This window comes from Chelonia mydas, chromosome 5 (assembly GCF_015237465.2).
Source record: "Chelonia mydas isolate rCheMyd1 chromosome 5, rCheMyd1.pri.v2, whole genome shotgun sequence".
Taxonomy (NCBI): Eukaryota; Metazoa; Chordata; order Testudines; family Cheloniidae; genus Chelonia; species Chelonia mydas.
The window spans coordinates 40,889,825-40,908,899 of record NC_051245.2 but is presented as its reverse complement, the minus strand read 5'-3'; the positions used below and the strand labels follow the sequence as shown (position 1 = coordinate 40,908,899).

Sequence of the window (19,075 nt, the reverse complement as noted above, 5' to 3'; positions counted from 1 at the left end):
GTGTTGGGTACTCCCCACTCCTATGTGGAGTGGAGGGCATGGAGTCTCTGACAGAGTCAAGCTTAAATTTCTTTACTGAAAAATAGTCTGAAGTGAACCAGACTGCAGTGTCTTATTACTTGTACCATTTCCCTATCCAAGATATGAATACCTCATTCATCATCAGTTTGGTTAGTAAGAGTAATCACCCTTTCTTAGAGGTGTTCTCACTTTGGAGTGCCATAATTGTTGCTCTGCCAACTATTAGTTTCTCAGTGTACTGTTATGTGAGATGTGGGTTGTTACTGATTTGTCTGTCAAGATAATTTTGGTTCCCTTCACTGTGGTATCTAGATACCACAACAGCACTATCAAGTTTTGTTTTACATAGCACTAATAGAATTGCATTTCTTCATAATATACACTTCAGTTTCCCATTTTGTAGTTGCAGAAAGTAGACCATGATCTTGAAATGGTGCTGTCTACTGTTCAGTCAAAGAATAAAAAGCTGAAGGAAGACGTGAAAAGGTATAAAGCGAATCGAGCTTGTGAATGCCATACAATTTTGATAGCAAATCAAGTGAGAATCATTGTTTTGGTAGGTCTGAAAACTTCTAATTATCTATTGTTCCCTATCTCATTTTTTTTCCCCTTTCATGTTTAAAGAGAACAGCAGTGGCTGGATGAGCAGCAGCAATTGGTAGATGCTCTTGACGTAACACATGAAGAAATGAAAAATCAAGTGGTACAATTTTCTGAAAAAAGGTATTTATAGTGCTTTTTTCCAGCAAAAAAAGTTAAAGGATTGAATATTAGTATTACAATTAAAATAGATTTTAAAAATCTAATGTTACTGTTTGATATCTTTGGTAAAGATCAAATAATCAAGTAATAAAATACATTTGAAATCTAGGTTGCAAATGTGCTACAGGCTACACTTGCACTTTGTGATATTTGGGTTATTGATGCCATTATTGTAGCAACAGTACCTTTTTATTGAATTACATGTCACATCAGCTAAACTTTATTTTTACATTGGGTTTTTAGAGCTTTACAAGAAATGAAAAGTAAAATGCTGAAAATAAGAGCATATAAGGAAGAGCTCCTGAGTGCTCTGGGGGAGTTCCTAGAAGAACATTTTCCTCTCCCAGAAGAAGATGAAAGTGCTAAAAAGAAGAAAAAAGTAAGATTTCTTTAAAATTATCAAATTTGAAAGGTTTTTATTAATTTTTCTTTAATTAGGTTTTACATAATTTTAAAGTCACAAGGCTGGAAAGGTGGAAACCGTATTTAAGTCATACATGTAGTGTTGGTGGCACTGGTGAGATCTCATCTGGAATACTGTGTGCAATTCTGGTCTCCCACATTTAAGAAAGATTAATTAAAACTGGAACATGTGCAGAGAAGGGCTACGAGGGTGATCAGAGGAATGGAAAACCTACCTTATGAGAGGAGACTCAAAGAGCTTGGCTTGATTAGCCTAACCAAATGAAGGCTGAGGGGGAGATATGATTGCTCTCTCTAAATACATCAGAGGGATAAATACCAGAGAGGAAGAGGAGGTATTTAAGTGCCAATGTTGACACAAGCAGATGGATATAAATTGGCCATCAACAAATTTAGGCTTGAAATTAGATGAAGATTTCTAACCATCAGAGGAGTGAAGTTCTGGAACAACCTTCGAAGGGGAGCATTGTGGGCAAAAAACCTAAGTGGCTTCAAGAATGAGCTTGATAAGTTTGTGGAGTGGATGGTATGATGAGACTGCCTGCAATGGTTACAGCTGATCCGTGACCACTGGTAGCAAATATCCTCAATGGCTGTTGATGGGATACTGGATGAGGAGAGCTCTGAGTTACTATAGAGAATTCTTTCCCAGTTATCTGGCTATTGGGTCATGCCGAAATGCTCAGGGTCCAACTAACCGCCATATTTGGGGTTGTGAAGGAATTTTCTCCTAAGTCAGATTGGCAGAGACCCTGGCAGATTTTTGGCTTCCTCTGCAGCACGGGTCACTTGCAGGTTTAAACTAGTGTAAATGGTGGATTCTCTGTAACTTGAAGTCTTTAAACCATGATTTGAGGACTTCAGTAACTCGGCCAGAGGTTATCGGTCTATTACAGGAGTGGGTGGGTGAGGTTCTGTGGCTTACAATGTGCAGGAGGTCAGACTAGATGATCATGATGGTCGCTTCTGACCTTAATGTCCAGGTCACTTTCTACAACTGTTCTTTTTATCTAAGTCGGGGTGGGCAAACTTTTTGGCCCGAGAGCCACATCGGGGTTGCAAAACTGTATGGAGGGCCAGGTAGGGAAGGCTGTGTCTCTTCAAATCCCCACCCCACTCCGTGTCCCCTGACCCGACCCTAATGCCCCCCACCCGGGACTCCGCCCCCTGACAGGCTCCCCGGGACTCCCACGCCTATCAAACCACTCCCTGTCTCCTGACCGCTCCCCCCCGAACCTTCGCTCCATCCAACCCCCCTCTGCTCCCCATCCCCTGACCGTGCCCCCCCATCCAGAACCTCCGCCCCATCCAACTGCTCCCTGTTCCCTGACTGTCCCCCAGGATCTCCTGCCCCTTATTCAACCCCCCTGTTCCCCGCCCCCTTACCATGCCACTCAGAGCGGCAGGACTGGCTTATTGGAAAGCCTGGGAGGTGAGCAGGTGCAAGCTGCACTGCCCGCATGGCTGCAGGGAAGGGGAGACAGCAGAGGAGGGGCCGGGGGCTAGCCTCCCAAGCCGGGAGCTCAAGGGCCAGGCAGGATGGTCCTGCATGTCGGATGTGGCCCACGGGCCATAGTGTGCCCACCTCTGATCTAAGTGATACCTTTCAAAGTTTGGTTATATCATAGAGGGCTGGTATGGGGGCTTAGTGAAACAAGTTCTTAATTAGTCTACCCTGCTCCCATCTGGATATCTTAATATTTTTCTTCAAAGACAAATTTTAATTGTGCAGCAATATTGTTGGCACAAAAGTAAGTGTTACAGAGAATAGTTTAGAATATGAACCCTCAACTTCCTACTCAGGGAAACTGAGCTAACAGTCATCTTTAAACTTTAGGGAAAATAGGCAGTCAAGGAGAATTTTAAATAATAAAATCAAAGTCCATAGTAAAATCAAATACTTTACTATTACTGCTTAAAAGAATAGCTACAAAAACTGGGGGGGGGAAAAAGGTTATCATTTGGGCTCTTGAGGACACTTGGGCCTTGTCTGTTCAGCATCGGGTTCCCAGAACCGGTTTCGGGAATTGTTGAACTGCTAGTGAAAAAGAGAGACAGCTGCTTTCAGCCATGTTATTGCTGTAACCTTAATTTAATAGTAATTCAAATACTTTGTACTTGTCTGCATTAGTAGTTAAACCATTTTCCACATTGTTTCGTTTCATAGGCCCCAGTTGCTGACAATGGTTGTCAAAAATGGATCCCTCTGAACCAATCTGTCAAACCCTTAAGCATATGTTTAACTTTTTAAGCATGACTAATCCTATTGATTTCAGAGAGATCTCTTGCATGCCTAATGCAGAGCTGCCAGCTCTCCCTAATTTTTAATAATTTTCCCTATTTTTAAATGTGATTACAAAATTATCAAATCAGATGTAAATCTACGAATTTTGCAAATATATCGAAAAATTAGGAAGATTATCTATGTGTTGCATGTCATTCACCACTTGGGTCTGATGAACACAGTGCTGCATCTGCAGGGGTGTTCTTCTCCACTGCCAGCACCCCTGTGCAGTCATGTGCCACCATTTTGTCAGTCAGGCTGGGAGAGGCTTGCAGGGTAGCTCCTCAGTTGCATGGGTGAGCTCTCCTGGCAGGAGGAAACCATCCCAAACCAGTGTGTCTGCCAGGAGCCCAAAAAGTGGCTGCTGTGTAACCAACCGCCGCAGTGAGCAGAGAGCTCAGCTGAGAGCACAAGCAGCATGTGGCAGGGATGACATGCTGGCATCCCTGCAACTTCTCCCTCAGCATGACTGCCAGTACCTGGGGCTGGATGGGCACCTCCGGGTATGTGACATTGCAAGCAGTTGCCTGCAGCACCAGTAAGTAATTGTCCAGCACTGCCTATACCTGGTATTGATGCCTTGTCTCCCTGAGCCAGCTGACACTGGGCAGCTACTCCCCTTTTATCCCCAACCCCACCAAACAGCCCCCTTCATTCCTATCTCTCTTATTCCCCCAACTCCACCCTAACAAGTCCCTTTCCCAGTTTTCTGAAACCCACCTAATCCTTCTTTCAGCCCAGCCAGCAACTCCACTTTAGCATCCAGTGTCCCACCGTCCCCTGGGGGCAGGATGACTCCCTCACAGCATACCATGAGAGAAATTTCTGAGAGCATTCCTGCCCCATGGCACATGCACAGACTGCAGAGTGAGGGTCATTCTGATTGGAGGCAAGCTGTGGCCATTTTGAATGGGTTGGCACACTGCAACCGAGCAAGCCACAGGCTGCGTATTGCGTTCTAACTGCTCTGTGTGCCCCTGCTCGTGCACTCCAGGTACCTAGAGCACAGTAACAAAGTCCAGCAGGCTGTATGGGGGCAGCTGGAGTGCAACACACGTCCTGTGGCTTGTGCGGTGAATCCAGCACCCTAAACCCCACTGACAAAATGAGCCAAATATGGCAAAATAAAACATGGAATGGTTTCAGAAATGCTTGCAAAGGAGCGAGGATACAGCCAATATTGTGGTCAGACCTGATCATGGCTGTTGATGTTACTAAAAGTTACTTCAGCTTGTACCGCTGTTATTACTCTAACATGCACAGAAGTGCACCTAAAATGCACTACAAGCTTTCGTGGTCCTACCTGAGACACCCTATCTGTATTTGGCTTTGCAAATTTGGCACTTGAGACCGCTTCAAGCAACCTCCTTAATTTTTTTTCATAAACATCCATAAAAGTCTAAGTCAGAGGTGGGCAAACTTTTTGGCCCGAGGGCCACATCTGGATATGGAAATTGTATGGTGGGCAATGAATGCTCACAAAATTAGGGGTTAGGGTGCGGGTTCTGGTGTGAGGCCAGAAATGAGGAGTTCAGGGTGTGGGAGGGTGCTCCGGGCTGAGACAGAGGGGTTTGGAGGGTGGGAGGGGAGTCAGGGCTGGGGCAGGGTGTTGGGGCATGGGAGGGGGTCAGGGGTGCAGGCTCCAGGCACTTACCTCAAGCAGCTCCCAGAAGCAGCAGCATCTCCCCCCTCCAGCTCCTGCGCATCCAAGCGGCTCTGCGCGCTGCCCTGTCTGCAGGCGCCGTCCCTGCAGCTCCCATTGACCACGGTTCCTGGCCAATGGGAGCTGCGGGGGCAGCGTGTGGAGCCCCCTGGCTGCCCCTATACGTAGGAGCCAGAGGAGGGACGTGCCCGCTGCTTCCGGAAGCCTCCCAGAGTGGGGCAAGACTTGACCCTGCTCCCTGGCTGGAGTGCTGAAGTGGGGCAAACCCCGGACCCCGCTCCCCAGGAGGAGCTCGAGGGCCAGATTAAAACGTCTGGAAGGCCGGATGCAGCTCCTGAGCTATAGTTTTCCCACCTCTGGTCTAAGTACAAGGTTAGCATCTCTGCTAATGTTGAAGCATGTGATTCAAGATTGGGGTCTTCGTATGGGCAGGGCATGAGAATTAAATTGAAAATGCAGGATAAGTCTCCAGGCTTAAAAGAAAGATGCACCCTTTTTGTCACACAAAGCAGTCTGAAAGTTTACGTTACAAGAAGTATTTTATATGTAAATTGTACTTGTGGGAAGGAAAAAGTATTCTTTTTTCCATGTGGTGATAGCCATCTTGCTTAAAAGTGATGGAATTTATGATGCCGGTTAAATTTGTCATACCACAGAATGGGAACCTAATTTAAGAAACTGTAAACATTTAACACCATTGGTCTACCAAAAATAAAGTCAAATCTGTTGGGTTTTTTTTAATTTTGCAAGTATAAAAACTTCTTTAAAAGTAATGTTTGACCTAACATCCTTAGGACTCAAAAGTAGCAAACTAATAATTTTTCTTTGTACAATTGTTTAAAATATCTCACATGCTGATACTCCATATGCCAATTCTATCCTTAATGGCAAATGTTGAATCCAGTGCCCAGCCCATATAGCGAGATGCTGGGCAGGGGAGCGGGAAGAAAAAATCACCGAAGGTTGTAGAGTGTCTTTAGAACCACTCCATGGACGCTACTGTAGCCCTTAGACTAATATAGTCTCCACGTCCCCTGCCCCCATAGTGCAAGGAGATCCCATGGAGGAGGGCTCTGTAGCACAATGGGGGGTGTGTGCACTCCTTTGTGGCCCTTTCCAAACATGGTTTCTGGTGCAGCTGAGCCTCAGAAGTGCTGCTGTCAGGGGACCCTCCACAGTCATGGAGGAAGGAGGCAGGATTTGGCCCTATGTCAATTTTTATAAATTACCTAGTTCTTCCTCCACTCCAAAATTGGAGTTTATAATAAATCCTGACCATCTTTTAACTTGTAAGACTCATGAACTAGCTCTATGTTACAAATTATAACAGTTTCAAACCATAACATTAAAAAAGGAAAACATTTAAAGAAAATCCTATGGCAAAACTGAATTTTGCTTCTTGAAGATAGTAAACGTATTTGGTTAACCTCTAGAGGCTTAAACCAAAAAATACTAAATTGCAATATAAATTAAGAGCAAACATTAAGGCACTGTGGGCTGAACTCTTAAAACAAGATTACAATATTTTTGCAATAATCACATGTTTACATCTTTGTCCAGAACTTTAGAAAATTTACTTAAAGGCATTGATCTTGTGATTTTTCTTACCAATCTTAGACACAGAATGAGTACTTTATACTCCCATTCATGTTTAATAATAATATGTTTGAATTAATAAAATGTGAATCCCATTCTTGACTGATGTAATATTAAATATCTTATTTTCAACTTAGTTTAAGAGAAACATTGTTTGGAGTTTACATTGAACTTGTTGCTGAATATACAATTAAAATATTTAACTTTTGTAATATGACGACTCAACATTTTAAAAGTAAAAAACATCAGTCTGTTCATTACTCTGAATTATTTGCAATGAGATTTTTCTTTGTTAATTAACATTTTTTTCTTACTGTTAGAATTTAAACTTTTTTTTTGCTGCTTTTGTAGAGTCCAGCTGAAGAACCAACTGTACAACTGGTAACGTTACATGAAATTTTAGAGGTAAAATGGTTTTGCGTGTGATGTCATTTTTTTTCCTTACAATGATCAAAACCGGTAATGGTCTATAAGCAAAATGAATGATAGTGTGTGAAAATACAATTAAAATAACTAAGATAATAGAAACTGTGTTCAAAAAAAATCTTACTGGGTTCCTCTTTTAATCCCCGGAGCACCCTAAGTAACTTTCTGGTACTAAACTCTTTTAAAATGTAAGAATAATTTAGCAAACTGATCCTACAATTTGAATCGGAAAATTATAGGCTTTTAAACTTCTAATTTTAAGATACAAAGTCAAACTTAAATCATTCTTAAATTCACTAATTTTTAAATCAGGTTTTATAACTCTTAACTTAATGGTTCACAATAGAAAATAATATTAAAATGGTTTGGTTAAAAAACCTGAATTTAAAATGTTTAACTTTTATATTTTGTACTATTCGCATGTACACAGTTCTGAAATATAATGCAGCAACAAGTCAATAAATTTCTAATATATTCATATTGTTGGGTTATTTGATAGGTCTGTTTTTAAGTTTTTTGTGTTTTTTTTTTTTTTTTAATTGACAAGGATGCTCAGTTTATTGAATGGACACTCCTATTATAGTTTGTAAAAACCCAAATAAATTATGAATTTGCAAGGCATAAATCTGATAGAGCTAAAAAGGTTGTTTGGATGATGGCACCTTCTCTATCCTAAACTTAGTATTTGGGAATACAGGGCTTTTTTATAGGGGTCTGTTTGTGAGAGACCTCCATGAAGAACAGCAGTTGTTCTGAGGGAAGGCCTGCGGAATTATAACGTTCTGGTGTTTAGATGCTAAAATCCGGTCACTATGACATTGTTATGCTTTACTTGAAAGTGCAGACTGTGAGTTTTTGTACTTAATGTCATTAACTTCAATTTCATGTTACATACCTCAAGTATCTCAGCATGCCTTTTAGTGCCAAATTAGGTAGGGCTAGAAAGCAAATCAGAAATTAAAGTTGCCAAATGAGTTATTAAGCCCTGTGGAAATATAATTTCAAAAAATTTATACCTTAAAATTACTCTTCATATTCCCTTCACTAATTTTAAACACCTGCAAAGTACTAAAACACCCAGGTGTCTGATTTCTGTTTGAAAGAATAAACTAGTTCCAGACATTCAGACTTCAGACTTGTTTTTAATTTTAATTAACTTAGCCTAAACTTCGAGTTTCACTGATCTTCGTTTTATGTTTTTGTTGAGCCATTTAGTGCTAGTTTCAGTGCCTGTTAAATTTCAGAACTGTTGTCTTAGAGAATAGTTTCTTAGAGACAAATGCAAAGCGAGGCACATTTTGCTTTTGTGATCACAAATTTAGGTTTATTGTTTGTGTAAATATAAGCTATTCCCATTCAGAATTGGGACCAAATAATATGTCCATTCCCATCCAGGTTTCCACAATTCATCCATGTTTACTTTATCTTTTAAAATTGTCAATGTATTGCTTTTCATTTATGTGGCCACTATATAAAGCTGCTTCTTTGAGTAGACGCAGCCATGTATTTCACTTAGGTGTGTGCACGCCCAGTGCACCAGAGAGGGAGAAACTTGCCTACCAGTATCCATAGAGATGTGGTGCTCACACCTCGTGGCCATAGCACCTCTCCTGACTTCACGAGGCGGCGCTGCCCCAATCGTCTCTTAGTCCCTTCTTATCATCCATGGCTGGAGTCAGAGCTCTGTGTGGTCTTAACCTCACAACCTCTCAATATGTTAGTTATGTTAGTGTTAGTTGTGTTAATTTGTTTTCCTTGGTGATGCTCTCACTGGAGTTTAAACATTGTCCTTTGTGAGGAGTAGTGAGCCCCACATGCGGTGTTTTTGCTCTGCCTCAGCGAGGCCCATTTTAAAGAGGATTGTGTGATCTGCAGATCATTCCAGAAATGGACTCAAGTGGCTCGGGAACTTCTTCGGAAACAGCAACTGCTGGAACAGGCCATGCGACCTGCTTCGGTACTGCAGCCCTCATCAAGTCGGAGATCGCCCTTGGGTTCCAAGAGTGTTGCCGTTTCATGTTCTGGAGCAGGTACCTCTCCAAAGAAACAGAGGAGCTGTTCCCTGTCTACTCTGCCAAGGAGAAGGTTGCATAAGACCAATCAAAACCACTCCAAGTCTCAGGGTGATTCTTCCACCTTCTCCAGGAAAAGCAGGAACTGGCACAAAGTTGGTTCCAGTATGTAAGATGGCACAGATACCTCTAACTCTTCCCTGGTACCGAGTAGGAAGGTTAGAAAACCTTTACAGTTGACTCTTGTTCTGGCCACCAAGTATCCGTTGAGTCCGATACCGATGAGGGAGATACTGGCACTGACTGTTTCTACATCAGCAGCGTACCAGGTAGCAACAGATCTCCTCTGCCTTTAGGTTCCAACCTTTCCTTTTGCCCAGGAGTTTGCCATGTCTGCATTATCTATAGCCCCATCGATTGAACAAGCTGCTGAACCCTTGGGTCTGTCAGCATTGCACCCCAGTGTTCCCTTTCCACAGGTTATGGAAGCAGGTCCTATGCCAGGATTGGTACAGGGGATCTTGGTCCAGGAATCGCCTCAGCACCACGGCAGTCGGCACCATGATTGCTTCCATGGCGGCTTTCACCGCTCAATGAACTGTCAGACACTCCAGTATCGCTGATGACTTCAGGATTGAAACCATTTCTGGTACCAGTGTGCTCAGTACCAACAGTACCACTTCCATTGGCAGTGCCGCTTCCTGGCTCCTTCTGGGTGATGGACGAGTCAGATCAGTTACTTGCTCCCTCTAGTTTTTTTTCTGTCCTTATCCCTGGGATCCTGAGGCTCCTCAGCATCTGAGTCGGGGTTGTTATCCTCTCACTCTCCATCGCCTGACAGGCCTCAAGGGCCATTGATGGATTGGTACACATCTCGTGATCAGGACGGAGGCTGACTACCAATGCCTTATCCATACCAGCGGCCTCAATGGAATCTGTGGGATACTCCTTTGTTGGTGAGGTCCTACACTTCGTCTTGCTTGAAGGCAAGATCTCCAGCCAGGGTTTTGGCAGTGACTGTCAATCTGCCACAGGTCCTGTGGTCCTCCCTGTGGATCCTCTAGAGTCACCCTGCCACGGTCTATCAGCCCTGGAACAGAATCTGATTTTGACTCAGTTAAAGGCCTCCTCTTCGTCTCTGGATGATTCTGTGCTGCCTGTCTCATTCTCCTCTTCTGTACCAGAGAATTTTACAGAATAGCAAGACCTTTTGTGGTTTGCAGTTGCTTCTGTCAGTTTTCAAGTGGAGTTCTTGCACGAGAACACACACAAATAGTGGCTTCCATGGCGGCTTTCACCACTCAATGTTAGTACTGTCGGACACTCCAGTATCACTGCTGACTTCAGGATTGAAACCATTTCTGGCACCAGTGTGCTCAGTACCAACAGTACCGCTTCATTGACAGCGCCACTTCCTGGCTCGTTCTGGGTGATGGACGAGTCAGATCAGTTACTCGCTCCCTGCCATCTGCCCCTTGGAGAGTCACCATACTTATCAATTATGGGCTTCTTGAACTGGCTAAGGCACTGCGGAGCATGCCAGCTTTAATATTGCCTGGGGCTAAGTACATAGAAAAGCTCCATTTCATTCCTGTATGGGAATTTGAGGTGTTTTATTCTCATCTGGTCCCAAATTCCCTAGTTGCAACTGCAGTGAACCACAGCGGCAGACAGGGCAGGTTTATGTAGATAACAAGGATAGGGACTCTAAATAATTGGCCCTCATAGACAGGAAGATTTACGCCTTCTCTTCTTTAGAGATGCAAATTGCTGACCAGCAAGCCTTGCTGTCCAAGAACGATTTTTGTCAACTGGACAGCTATGTCAAAGTACACAGACGAGCTGCACAAGGTCTTGCGTGAGGAATTTCTGGCATTTGTGACTGAGGGCTGCTGGACGTCTTAACTAGACCTCACGGACACCTCGGCCAGGGTGATGGCCTCTGCAGTCACTAAGAGGAGGGCTTCCTGGCTGCAGAGTTCGGGCATTGCCCCTGATGTCCGGCAAGCCCTTGAATATTTGCCCTTTGACCGCCAAATGCTGTTCTCTGACAAAACTGACAAGATGCTGCAGTCCTTCAGTCCTTGGGGGGTGTACATGCCGGAAATGTAAAGGCACCAATATGGCATTCAGCAGCAGCAGCAGCAGTATTGTCTACAGCATACATTTGGCCAGCCTGTTCCTCCTCCTTGGCAATGGGACTACCCCAGAAAGAGGGATAGATCACACAGCAGAAAGCAGTTGGGCTCTGGATTCATCCAGTCCACATGCCCTCCCAGTACCCATTTTCATTCCTTTTTCCAGAGCACTGTTTCAGCGATTGCTTCCCCCCACTCATCCTCCCCAGTTTGGGGACAGGTTGGCCTGCTTTCCTAAGCACCATCAGATCAGGTTATGCCATCCAGTTCCTCTCCACACCTCCACTTCAGGGACTTCTCTCATGAGATACTGCTCCTCAAACAGGTCTGCTCTCTGCTGGTTTTGGGAGCAGTGGAGGAGGTTCTGCGGGAACATCAGGTCATGGCTTCTACACCCAGTACTTCCTGATACCCAAAACCAAGGGAGGTGTAAGACCCACCCTTGACCTTCATGACCTCAACAAATATATCAGGTACATGAGTTCTGAATGGCCACTCTATTGACCATTCTCCCTACATTGTCTCCGAATGACTGGTTTGCGTCTTTGGACCTTCAGGATGCCTACTTCCATGTGCGGATTTTGCCGAACTACAGAAAGTTCTTTCTATTTTTCATGGTCGAACGCCACTTTCAGTATGCAATGCTTCCATTAGGCCTCTCTTCTCCTTCCCCCTCAGGACTTTACCAAATGCATGGCTGTTGTTACGGTGTATCCCAAGAGGAAGGGATGACTGGTTATGAGGGACAGATCCAGAGAGGAAGTTCATGCTCACGTCAGCACCACACTGCGCTTGCTTAACCATCTGGGTCTTATCCTCAACATAGGGAAGTTAATCATGTCTCTCACTCAAAAAATTAAGTTCACTGGGGCTCTGCTAGATTCCGTGACATTGAAAATGTTTCTGCTGACCTACTTTTTTCAGACAGTTCGCCATCTTTGCATCAGTCTGCAGTCTCAGGCTTCCACGACAGTTTGGACATGTCTGAGGGTCTTGGGTCATTTGTCCACTTCCACGCAGGTGATTCAGTTTGAAAGCTTGCGCTTTCGCCCCCTTCAAATGTGGCTCCAGGCAGTCTACCCATCCTACTCTTCATCATCCAGACCAACTGGTTCATCTTCCTCCACTTCCTCAACTTCTTCCTTGCAGGGGTGGATGCATCCAGAGAACATTTGCCAAGGCATTCCCTTCGTCCAGCCCTCACCAACCAGGATGCCTCCCTGATGGGCTGGGAGGGGTGCACCTGGGGTTACTAAAAGTACAGGGACTGTGGTTGGAGCAGGAGACATCACCCCATATCAATGTGTTGGAGCTTCGAGCCATTTACAAGGCAGGTCACGCTTTCTGAGACTGTGTCAGAGACTCAGTGGTTCACATACTTACTGACAATACTACCTTGATATATTATGTGAATGAACAAAAAGGGAGCACACTACAGCTTACTTTTCCTAGAGGCAATCAGGCTGTGGTAGTTCTACATTAAGGAGAACATTACTCCAATAGCCGTTCACTTACCTGAGTTTAAGAATCCTCTCATGGACCATCTCACAAGTATTTTTCTCTGAGTCATGAGTGGTCTGAACATAAGTGTCCTCTGGGTTATCTTCAGAGCCTGGGGCAGCCCAATGATCAACCTGTTTGCTACAAGGGACAACAAGAAATGTCGTCCCTTTTGCTCTTGACGGGGCCTCAGTCCTGGTTCATTGTCCAACGCTTTCCTCCTCAGCTGGCAGTCATCTCTCCTCTATGCTTTTCCCTTGATGCTGATACCTCAGGTCATTCTCAAGTTTAAGGTGGATTGGCCCAAGCTTATTCTTGTTTCCCTGGCGTGGCCAAGACAGTGCTGGTTCTACTACCTCTTCTCAGTATCTGTTCAGCCTTCCATACTGCTTCCTCCCCATCCCGACTTACTCACTCAGAACCAAGGCTTCACCTTGCATCCTGAGCTCAGCTCCCTTCATCTCATGACATGGCTGCTGCATGGCTGAATGAGGAGGAAGTGTGATGTTCAGTGGCTGTCCAACAACTCCTCCTTAACAGTAGAAAATCCTCCACCAGAATGGCCTATGTGGTGAAATGGAAGCAATTTTCAGTGTGGTCATTAGCTTGTGGAATCCAGCCAATGCTGGCCTCTATCCAGGACATTTTGGAGTATCTGCTGCACCTTTTAGTCATTGGGGCTTACATTTAGTTAATTGAAAGTGCATCTGGCAGTGATGTTGGCATTTCATCCCCCTTTCAGGGAAGATCGGGCTTCGCCAATACCGTGATAGCAAGATACTTAAAAGGGCTTCTTTTTCTACATTCCCCCCCTCCTTCCCAAACCAAGAATTGGTTCCTCTATGGGATCTTAACATGGTCCTAGCGGCCTTAATTGAACCTCTGTTCAAGCCCTTGACATATTGTCCCTTCCTACTTTTGTGTCAGAAAACTGCATTCCTGGTAGCAATAACATCTTCAAGGAGTGTGTGAGAGTTGCAGGCTCTGATGGAAGAACCTCCTTATATATACAATTCTCCAAAGACAAAGTGGCTTTACGACTGCTTCCAAATTTTTCGTCTGAAGGGTTTTTCAGTTTCATTTGATCCAGGTGGTATATTTACCTGCGTTCTTTCCTAAGCAGCATTCATCTCTGGAGGAGCAGTGTCTCCCTACCTTTAGATGTCAGGCTACATCTAGCCTTTTATCTGTACAGTCCTAAACCAGTTTGTGCTTAACCTCATTGGTTTGTGAAATGTGCAGATTTCATGAAGGGTCAAGCGGTCTCTTCACAGATGATCTCCAAATAGATAACATCATGCATCAAGACAGCATATGAAACAGCTTCAGCTACTCCCCCTCAGTGGGTGTGAGCGCATTCTACAAGAGTGCAAGCAACGTTCATAGCATTCCTGAGTGACGTTTCCGTATTGGACATTTGCATGGCTGCTACGTGGTTGTTGCTGCATACGTTTGTGAACCATTACACCATAAGCGCATCTTCCAAGGTTGAGGCAAGGTTTGATAGAACGGTCCTGCAGTCCTGGTTTAGGTCGACTCCGAGCCTTGTCTCCTGCTTGTGAGTCACCTCAATGGAATACACAGCTGCATTTACTCAAAGAAGAAGAAATGGTTACTGGCTGTAAATGTGGCTCTTCTAGATGTGATGCAAATGTGTATTCGACGACCCACCCTCTGTCCCCTCTGCATCGGAGTCTTGATTCTGGGCATTCAGTGTGAAGGAACTGAGGGAGGGTTGAGGTGGTACCCCCAATGTAGCTAGAGGAGGGGTGGCAGCTACGAGGCATGAGTGCCACCTATCTCCAGGTACTGCTTTGCAAGTTTCTGCAGCTCCGGTGTGCTGGGCATGCACACGGCTAAGTGAAATACGGTCTGCATCCATGTCTGCATCACATCTCGAAGAACCACATTTACAGTAAGTAACTGTTTCATACTGTATATATTTTCCGCTATAGAGGTACAATTCCAATACTTAATTGGAATCACATAAATTACCGAGGCAAAGAATAGGTATAAATTAAAAAAATAAAAATTAGTTATTGTGGCCACTGTGGCAGCCATTCTTAGACACTCCTATAAGTGTTACATTATATTTTATCTTTGGATTTAACTTCATTTTGTATAGCAACTTTGCATACACTCCTGTTTATGTGTTCCATTACTCCCCCTGTAGGCACATGTATTCTGCCAGTTCCTGTTCCCTTAAATTCCCTGTGTAAACTTTTATCAGAAGTGCCTCACTAAGTTTTCTTGTGCTGCTTCATACTCTAGGGATGTTGCATGTTTCTATGCACAGTGTAACATTCCTCCTTCAAATCTCTTCAGCAATGATTCCCACTCACGTAAACCTAAGAATTAGTTCTTTTTCTTAAGTTATTTTTAAAAATAACATGATGTTTATGGTACAAAAACAAGTATAAATAATTTAAATAAAAGCAGTAGAGAGAGAATGTGATGGTAAAAGTTATTTCAGAATATGGGTGTTGCTGAGAAGTCTCGCCAGCAACAGTTTATGAAAGATCATGAATTAATATTGTGAGAGATGAACAGAAGATATGGCGCAGAGAAGTACAGAGCAAACATTTTGGTAGATAGGCTGGAGCAAATCAATAGAGTGTTTTGAAAGAAGGAAGGCAATTTTGATCTGAATATAAAATGAATGAGTCACCAATGAGGGTATTTGGAGATGAAGATTATGATGTTTCTTTGTGTTGGGAAGAAGGCAGGCAGAAGCATTCTGTATATGCTAAAGTCTGGAGAGCTAGAACATGTAGAAGCCATAGAGAAGGGAGTTGCAGTAGCTAAGGTGAGTAGAGATGAAAGCATGGGTAGGATTTGGGCTAACATGGCTGTCAAGGCAGCCGTGTTCACAGACAATATTGTGAAGATAGCAGTAGGCAGATTTACAAATATATGGGCTCTAAGAACAGGAACACAGACACCAGGCTGATGATCAGATTGCAGACAATGGAGTCAAATGCCAAGTCTAGGTCAAGGAGGGGAGAAAAAGATGGAATTGTTTGAGGGTACTTATCTTGCCTTGGGAGAAGGAAGTTGATTAATACATTGATTCACTTGCTCAAGACAAGCAAGTGGAATAGATAGCGAGGAAACAAAGCATTAAAGATATGAAAAGATATGTATCTTGAGTATCATAACTGTAAAATTAGTAGTTAAGGTTAAAAGTAAATAGAAGATGACTGTAAAAGGGGAACTGACTGCCAAAAATAGAACCTTTTGGGACTCAGAAAGCAGTTTCTTGGCTCATAGTCAGAGAATGGAAATTCCATTGTTTTAAGTCTGAGGAAAGGCGAGCGAGAAGGAGCCCTTGTTGGCAAAAGAGGTCATTTGGAGAGTTATATTGCAGTGAAATGAGAGCGAGGTCGTATCTGTTGGTGGGTATGAAAAACAGAAAATGTCTAAAATAAAGGTTTGCCTAACTTTCTCTCTCAACTTTGGAAGCCTGTTAAACAGACACTAAATCTTAAATTGCTACATTGTCTTTGTGTGCTTTTATTTTAAAAACCAAATAAATTGCAGTTACATTCCATTATTTTTTGACTGAATGGCTTGCATAACTATATACATACCTAAAATCCAATATATGCTTTTGATTTATTGGGGGAAAATTAGAATATTGTTACATAAGGGAAGAGAATCAACTTAAATTTAATATTCAACAATTTCATACTTAAAAAAATCAATTAAACATTCTTTAATGAATAATTTGGAACAGGCTTTGTATCTTTTAGGTAAGCAATTCTTATGACATCAGTGTGCTCACCTTTCCTTGTTTAACAATAGATAAAAATCAACCTGTTTTATGCATATTTTGAATCTCATTCTCTTCATCTTCCAGCGTCTTATAAACAGATTAATGAGTACACCACATGAACCATATTTGACAATCAATGATTCCTTCTGGCCACCTTATGTTGAACTGCTGCTGCGGTATGGAATTGCACTGAGACATGCAGAGGATCCAAGCAGAATACGCTTAGAAGCCTTTCATCAGTAAAGGCACCTTTGTGACTATTTAAAAAAGAAGAAATGTGTTGAACCAGTACTCATACTTTAAAAATATAGAGGTGTGGGTGTATGTGTGTATTTTTATATATATATATATATAATTTGATATTTTATCATAACTCTTTGGGTGTTAATCTTTTCTGCTTGGACAATATTTTTTGACAAACCATACCTGTTTTAAGTGCAGTTACTTATGAAGCTTATGATATGACAAAACTTTCTTTTAACTTCAGATGATAGCCATTCATCCCATTAGTTGTTGACTTTATGATATGTGTTACTGCACTGTGAAATTAGGTAGTGCTTGTTCAGATGGCTCAGATAAGACTCAAATTCAAGTTAAAGGACTATTGTATGCAGACAAAATAATGAAAGTAGTTTGTTTTTGGTTGATTAATTAAAAGAAATAATGCTTTGCATATGGCATGTTTGTTTTCTTATGCAACACTCCCTCAGGCTTTGTCTACACTAGCACTTTTGTTGGAAAAACTTTTGTTGGTCAGGTGTGTTAAAAAAAACAAAAAAACACCATACCCCTGACTGACAAAAGTGCCGGAGTGAACTACCATCACTTGTTAGCTGTGGTTTAATTATGGGAGAGCTCTGTTCTGTTGGCATAGAGGAGCTACACAGGAGACGTTACAGCAGTGCAGCGGCACAGCTGTGCCACTGTAAGATCTGTAGTGTAGACAAAGCCGCTGCATGGCTCCAATCCTCTTACTTCCTTTTAACATTTATGCTACACTTCTGTGCTAGGCTTGAACTATCTCAGTTCAGTTTGTAGGTTTGAAGATTAGCAGTCTGAATGTTTTAAAAAATGGAGAAATAACTTTTCACATTTGTTGCATTCAGGATGCCTTATGACCAATGGCAGAAAACAGTGTTGGGTTTGAGATAAACATTCAAGAGAATCTATAGGTCTTCTTATGCTGAAAGAGTTGAAAATTGCCCATCATGCAACTGTGGGTGGGTGGGAGGGTTGTGTGTGCAGGTGGTGGTGGTTGGCTGAGATGTACAGGAGGTCAAACTTGATTAGAGGTCCACAAATTGTGGGGCGCAAAGAAATGTTAAGGGGTGTGTGGTGGGCCTGGCCAGCCCACACCGGGGGGCAGAGAGGGAACCCTCCCCCACCTCTGCTCTGGCACTGCCCCCAGCTCCTGGCACCGCACCTGACCCAGTCCCCAGCCTTGGCCCAAGGGAACAGGGCCCCAGCCAGGGGCCGAGGCTGGGGGAGGGATCAGAGGTTGCAGTGGGGGCTGGCAGCTGGGCCAGCGACTACATGCTTAGCCACTGCTACCCTAAATTTTAGACGCCGATTAAATTAGCCTACAATAGCACTTCTAATTTAACAAGAGGGTAACAAGGTTGTGGGCCGCCTTAAAGGAATTACCAGGGTGTTATCAGGGGACTTGTCTCCGATCTGCAGAGGGCTCCCCAGGGCAAGCTAGTCTTGCTAACCCCTGAAAAGATACGGATAGAGTCTTCCACTCAAGGATTGACACACACACAAGCAGAAATTCTTCAACAACATAAGAATTATTTATTTAAAAGAAATAAAAAAAAAATTAGTAAGTTTAATAAAGGAAGAAAAGATGCATAGGATTTAATAAAACCCAATCAAATTACATTTAAGAATTGTACAATAAAGCGACCCAGCAAGATAAGAGACAGACTGCATAAAATATCTAACACATACCGAGAATACAGTAGTTCCAATGTAATAAGCATATAAAGATCCTGCATACACAAAGGCTTTAGTCTTAATGTTACAATCTAATACCATACTTAATACAATGCAGTATACGCAGGCTCTGTATGCACATCCAAGAAACCATTATGTCACAGATTTGAAAAAAAATTTACTTAACACTAACCTTAACATTTAACACTAAACATTTAGCATTTAATATTTAACATCCTGTGAGCACTGGCCAAGAGGTCGCAGGATGAGTAGGGAGGTCTCATTCAGCAGCGGGCATCCAACTTTATTAACAGACACCCCCAGGCACTCTTTAAAAAAAATAATAATCGTAAAATTAGACCTACACTCTCCCACCTCTGACTAGTCTGAGGTCCTTCTGCTCTGTCTCAGTGGTGCCAGTGCTGGAGATGGTGGTTGCTGTTATTTCTGAAGGTCACCGTGGCTGTGTGTGTTTCGGAACTGCTGGTGGTTGCCTTTACAGGTAGCTGTCTTCCGGTGGCATAGCATCCTTAAAGCTGC

At 43.1% G+C, this 19,075-nt stretch overlaps 1 protein-coding gene across 2 annotated transcripts in view; it reads left to right on the top strand.

The window, feature by feature from the left end:
* The window catches only part of CENPK (centromere protein K), a 49,532-nt gene extending 32,259 nt beyond the window's left edge, over positions 1 to 17,273 (top strand). For both annotated transcript variants that reach the window (XM_007058993.4, XM_043546965.1), the window contains exons 7-11: positions 425 to 507; positions 646 to 744; positions 1,027 to 1,162; positions 7,101 to 7,154; positions 16,685 to 17,273. In XM_007058993.4, coding sequence (XP_007059055.1) covers positions 425 to 507; positions 646 to 744; positions 1,027 to 1,162; positions 7,101 to 7,154; positions 16,685 to 16,843 — 531 coding nt within the window. In that variant the 3' untranslated portion in view covers positions 16,844 to 17,273. The remainder of the gene's footprint in view (positions 1 to 424; positions 508 to 645; positions 745 to 1,026; positions 1,163 to 7,100; positions 7,155 to 16,684) is intronic.
* The last annotated feature ends 1,802 nt before the right edge of the window (positions 17,274 to 19,075 follow it).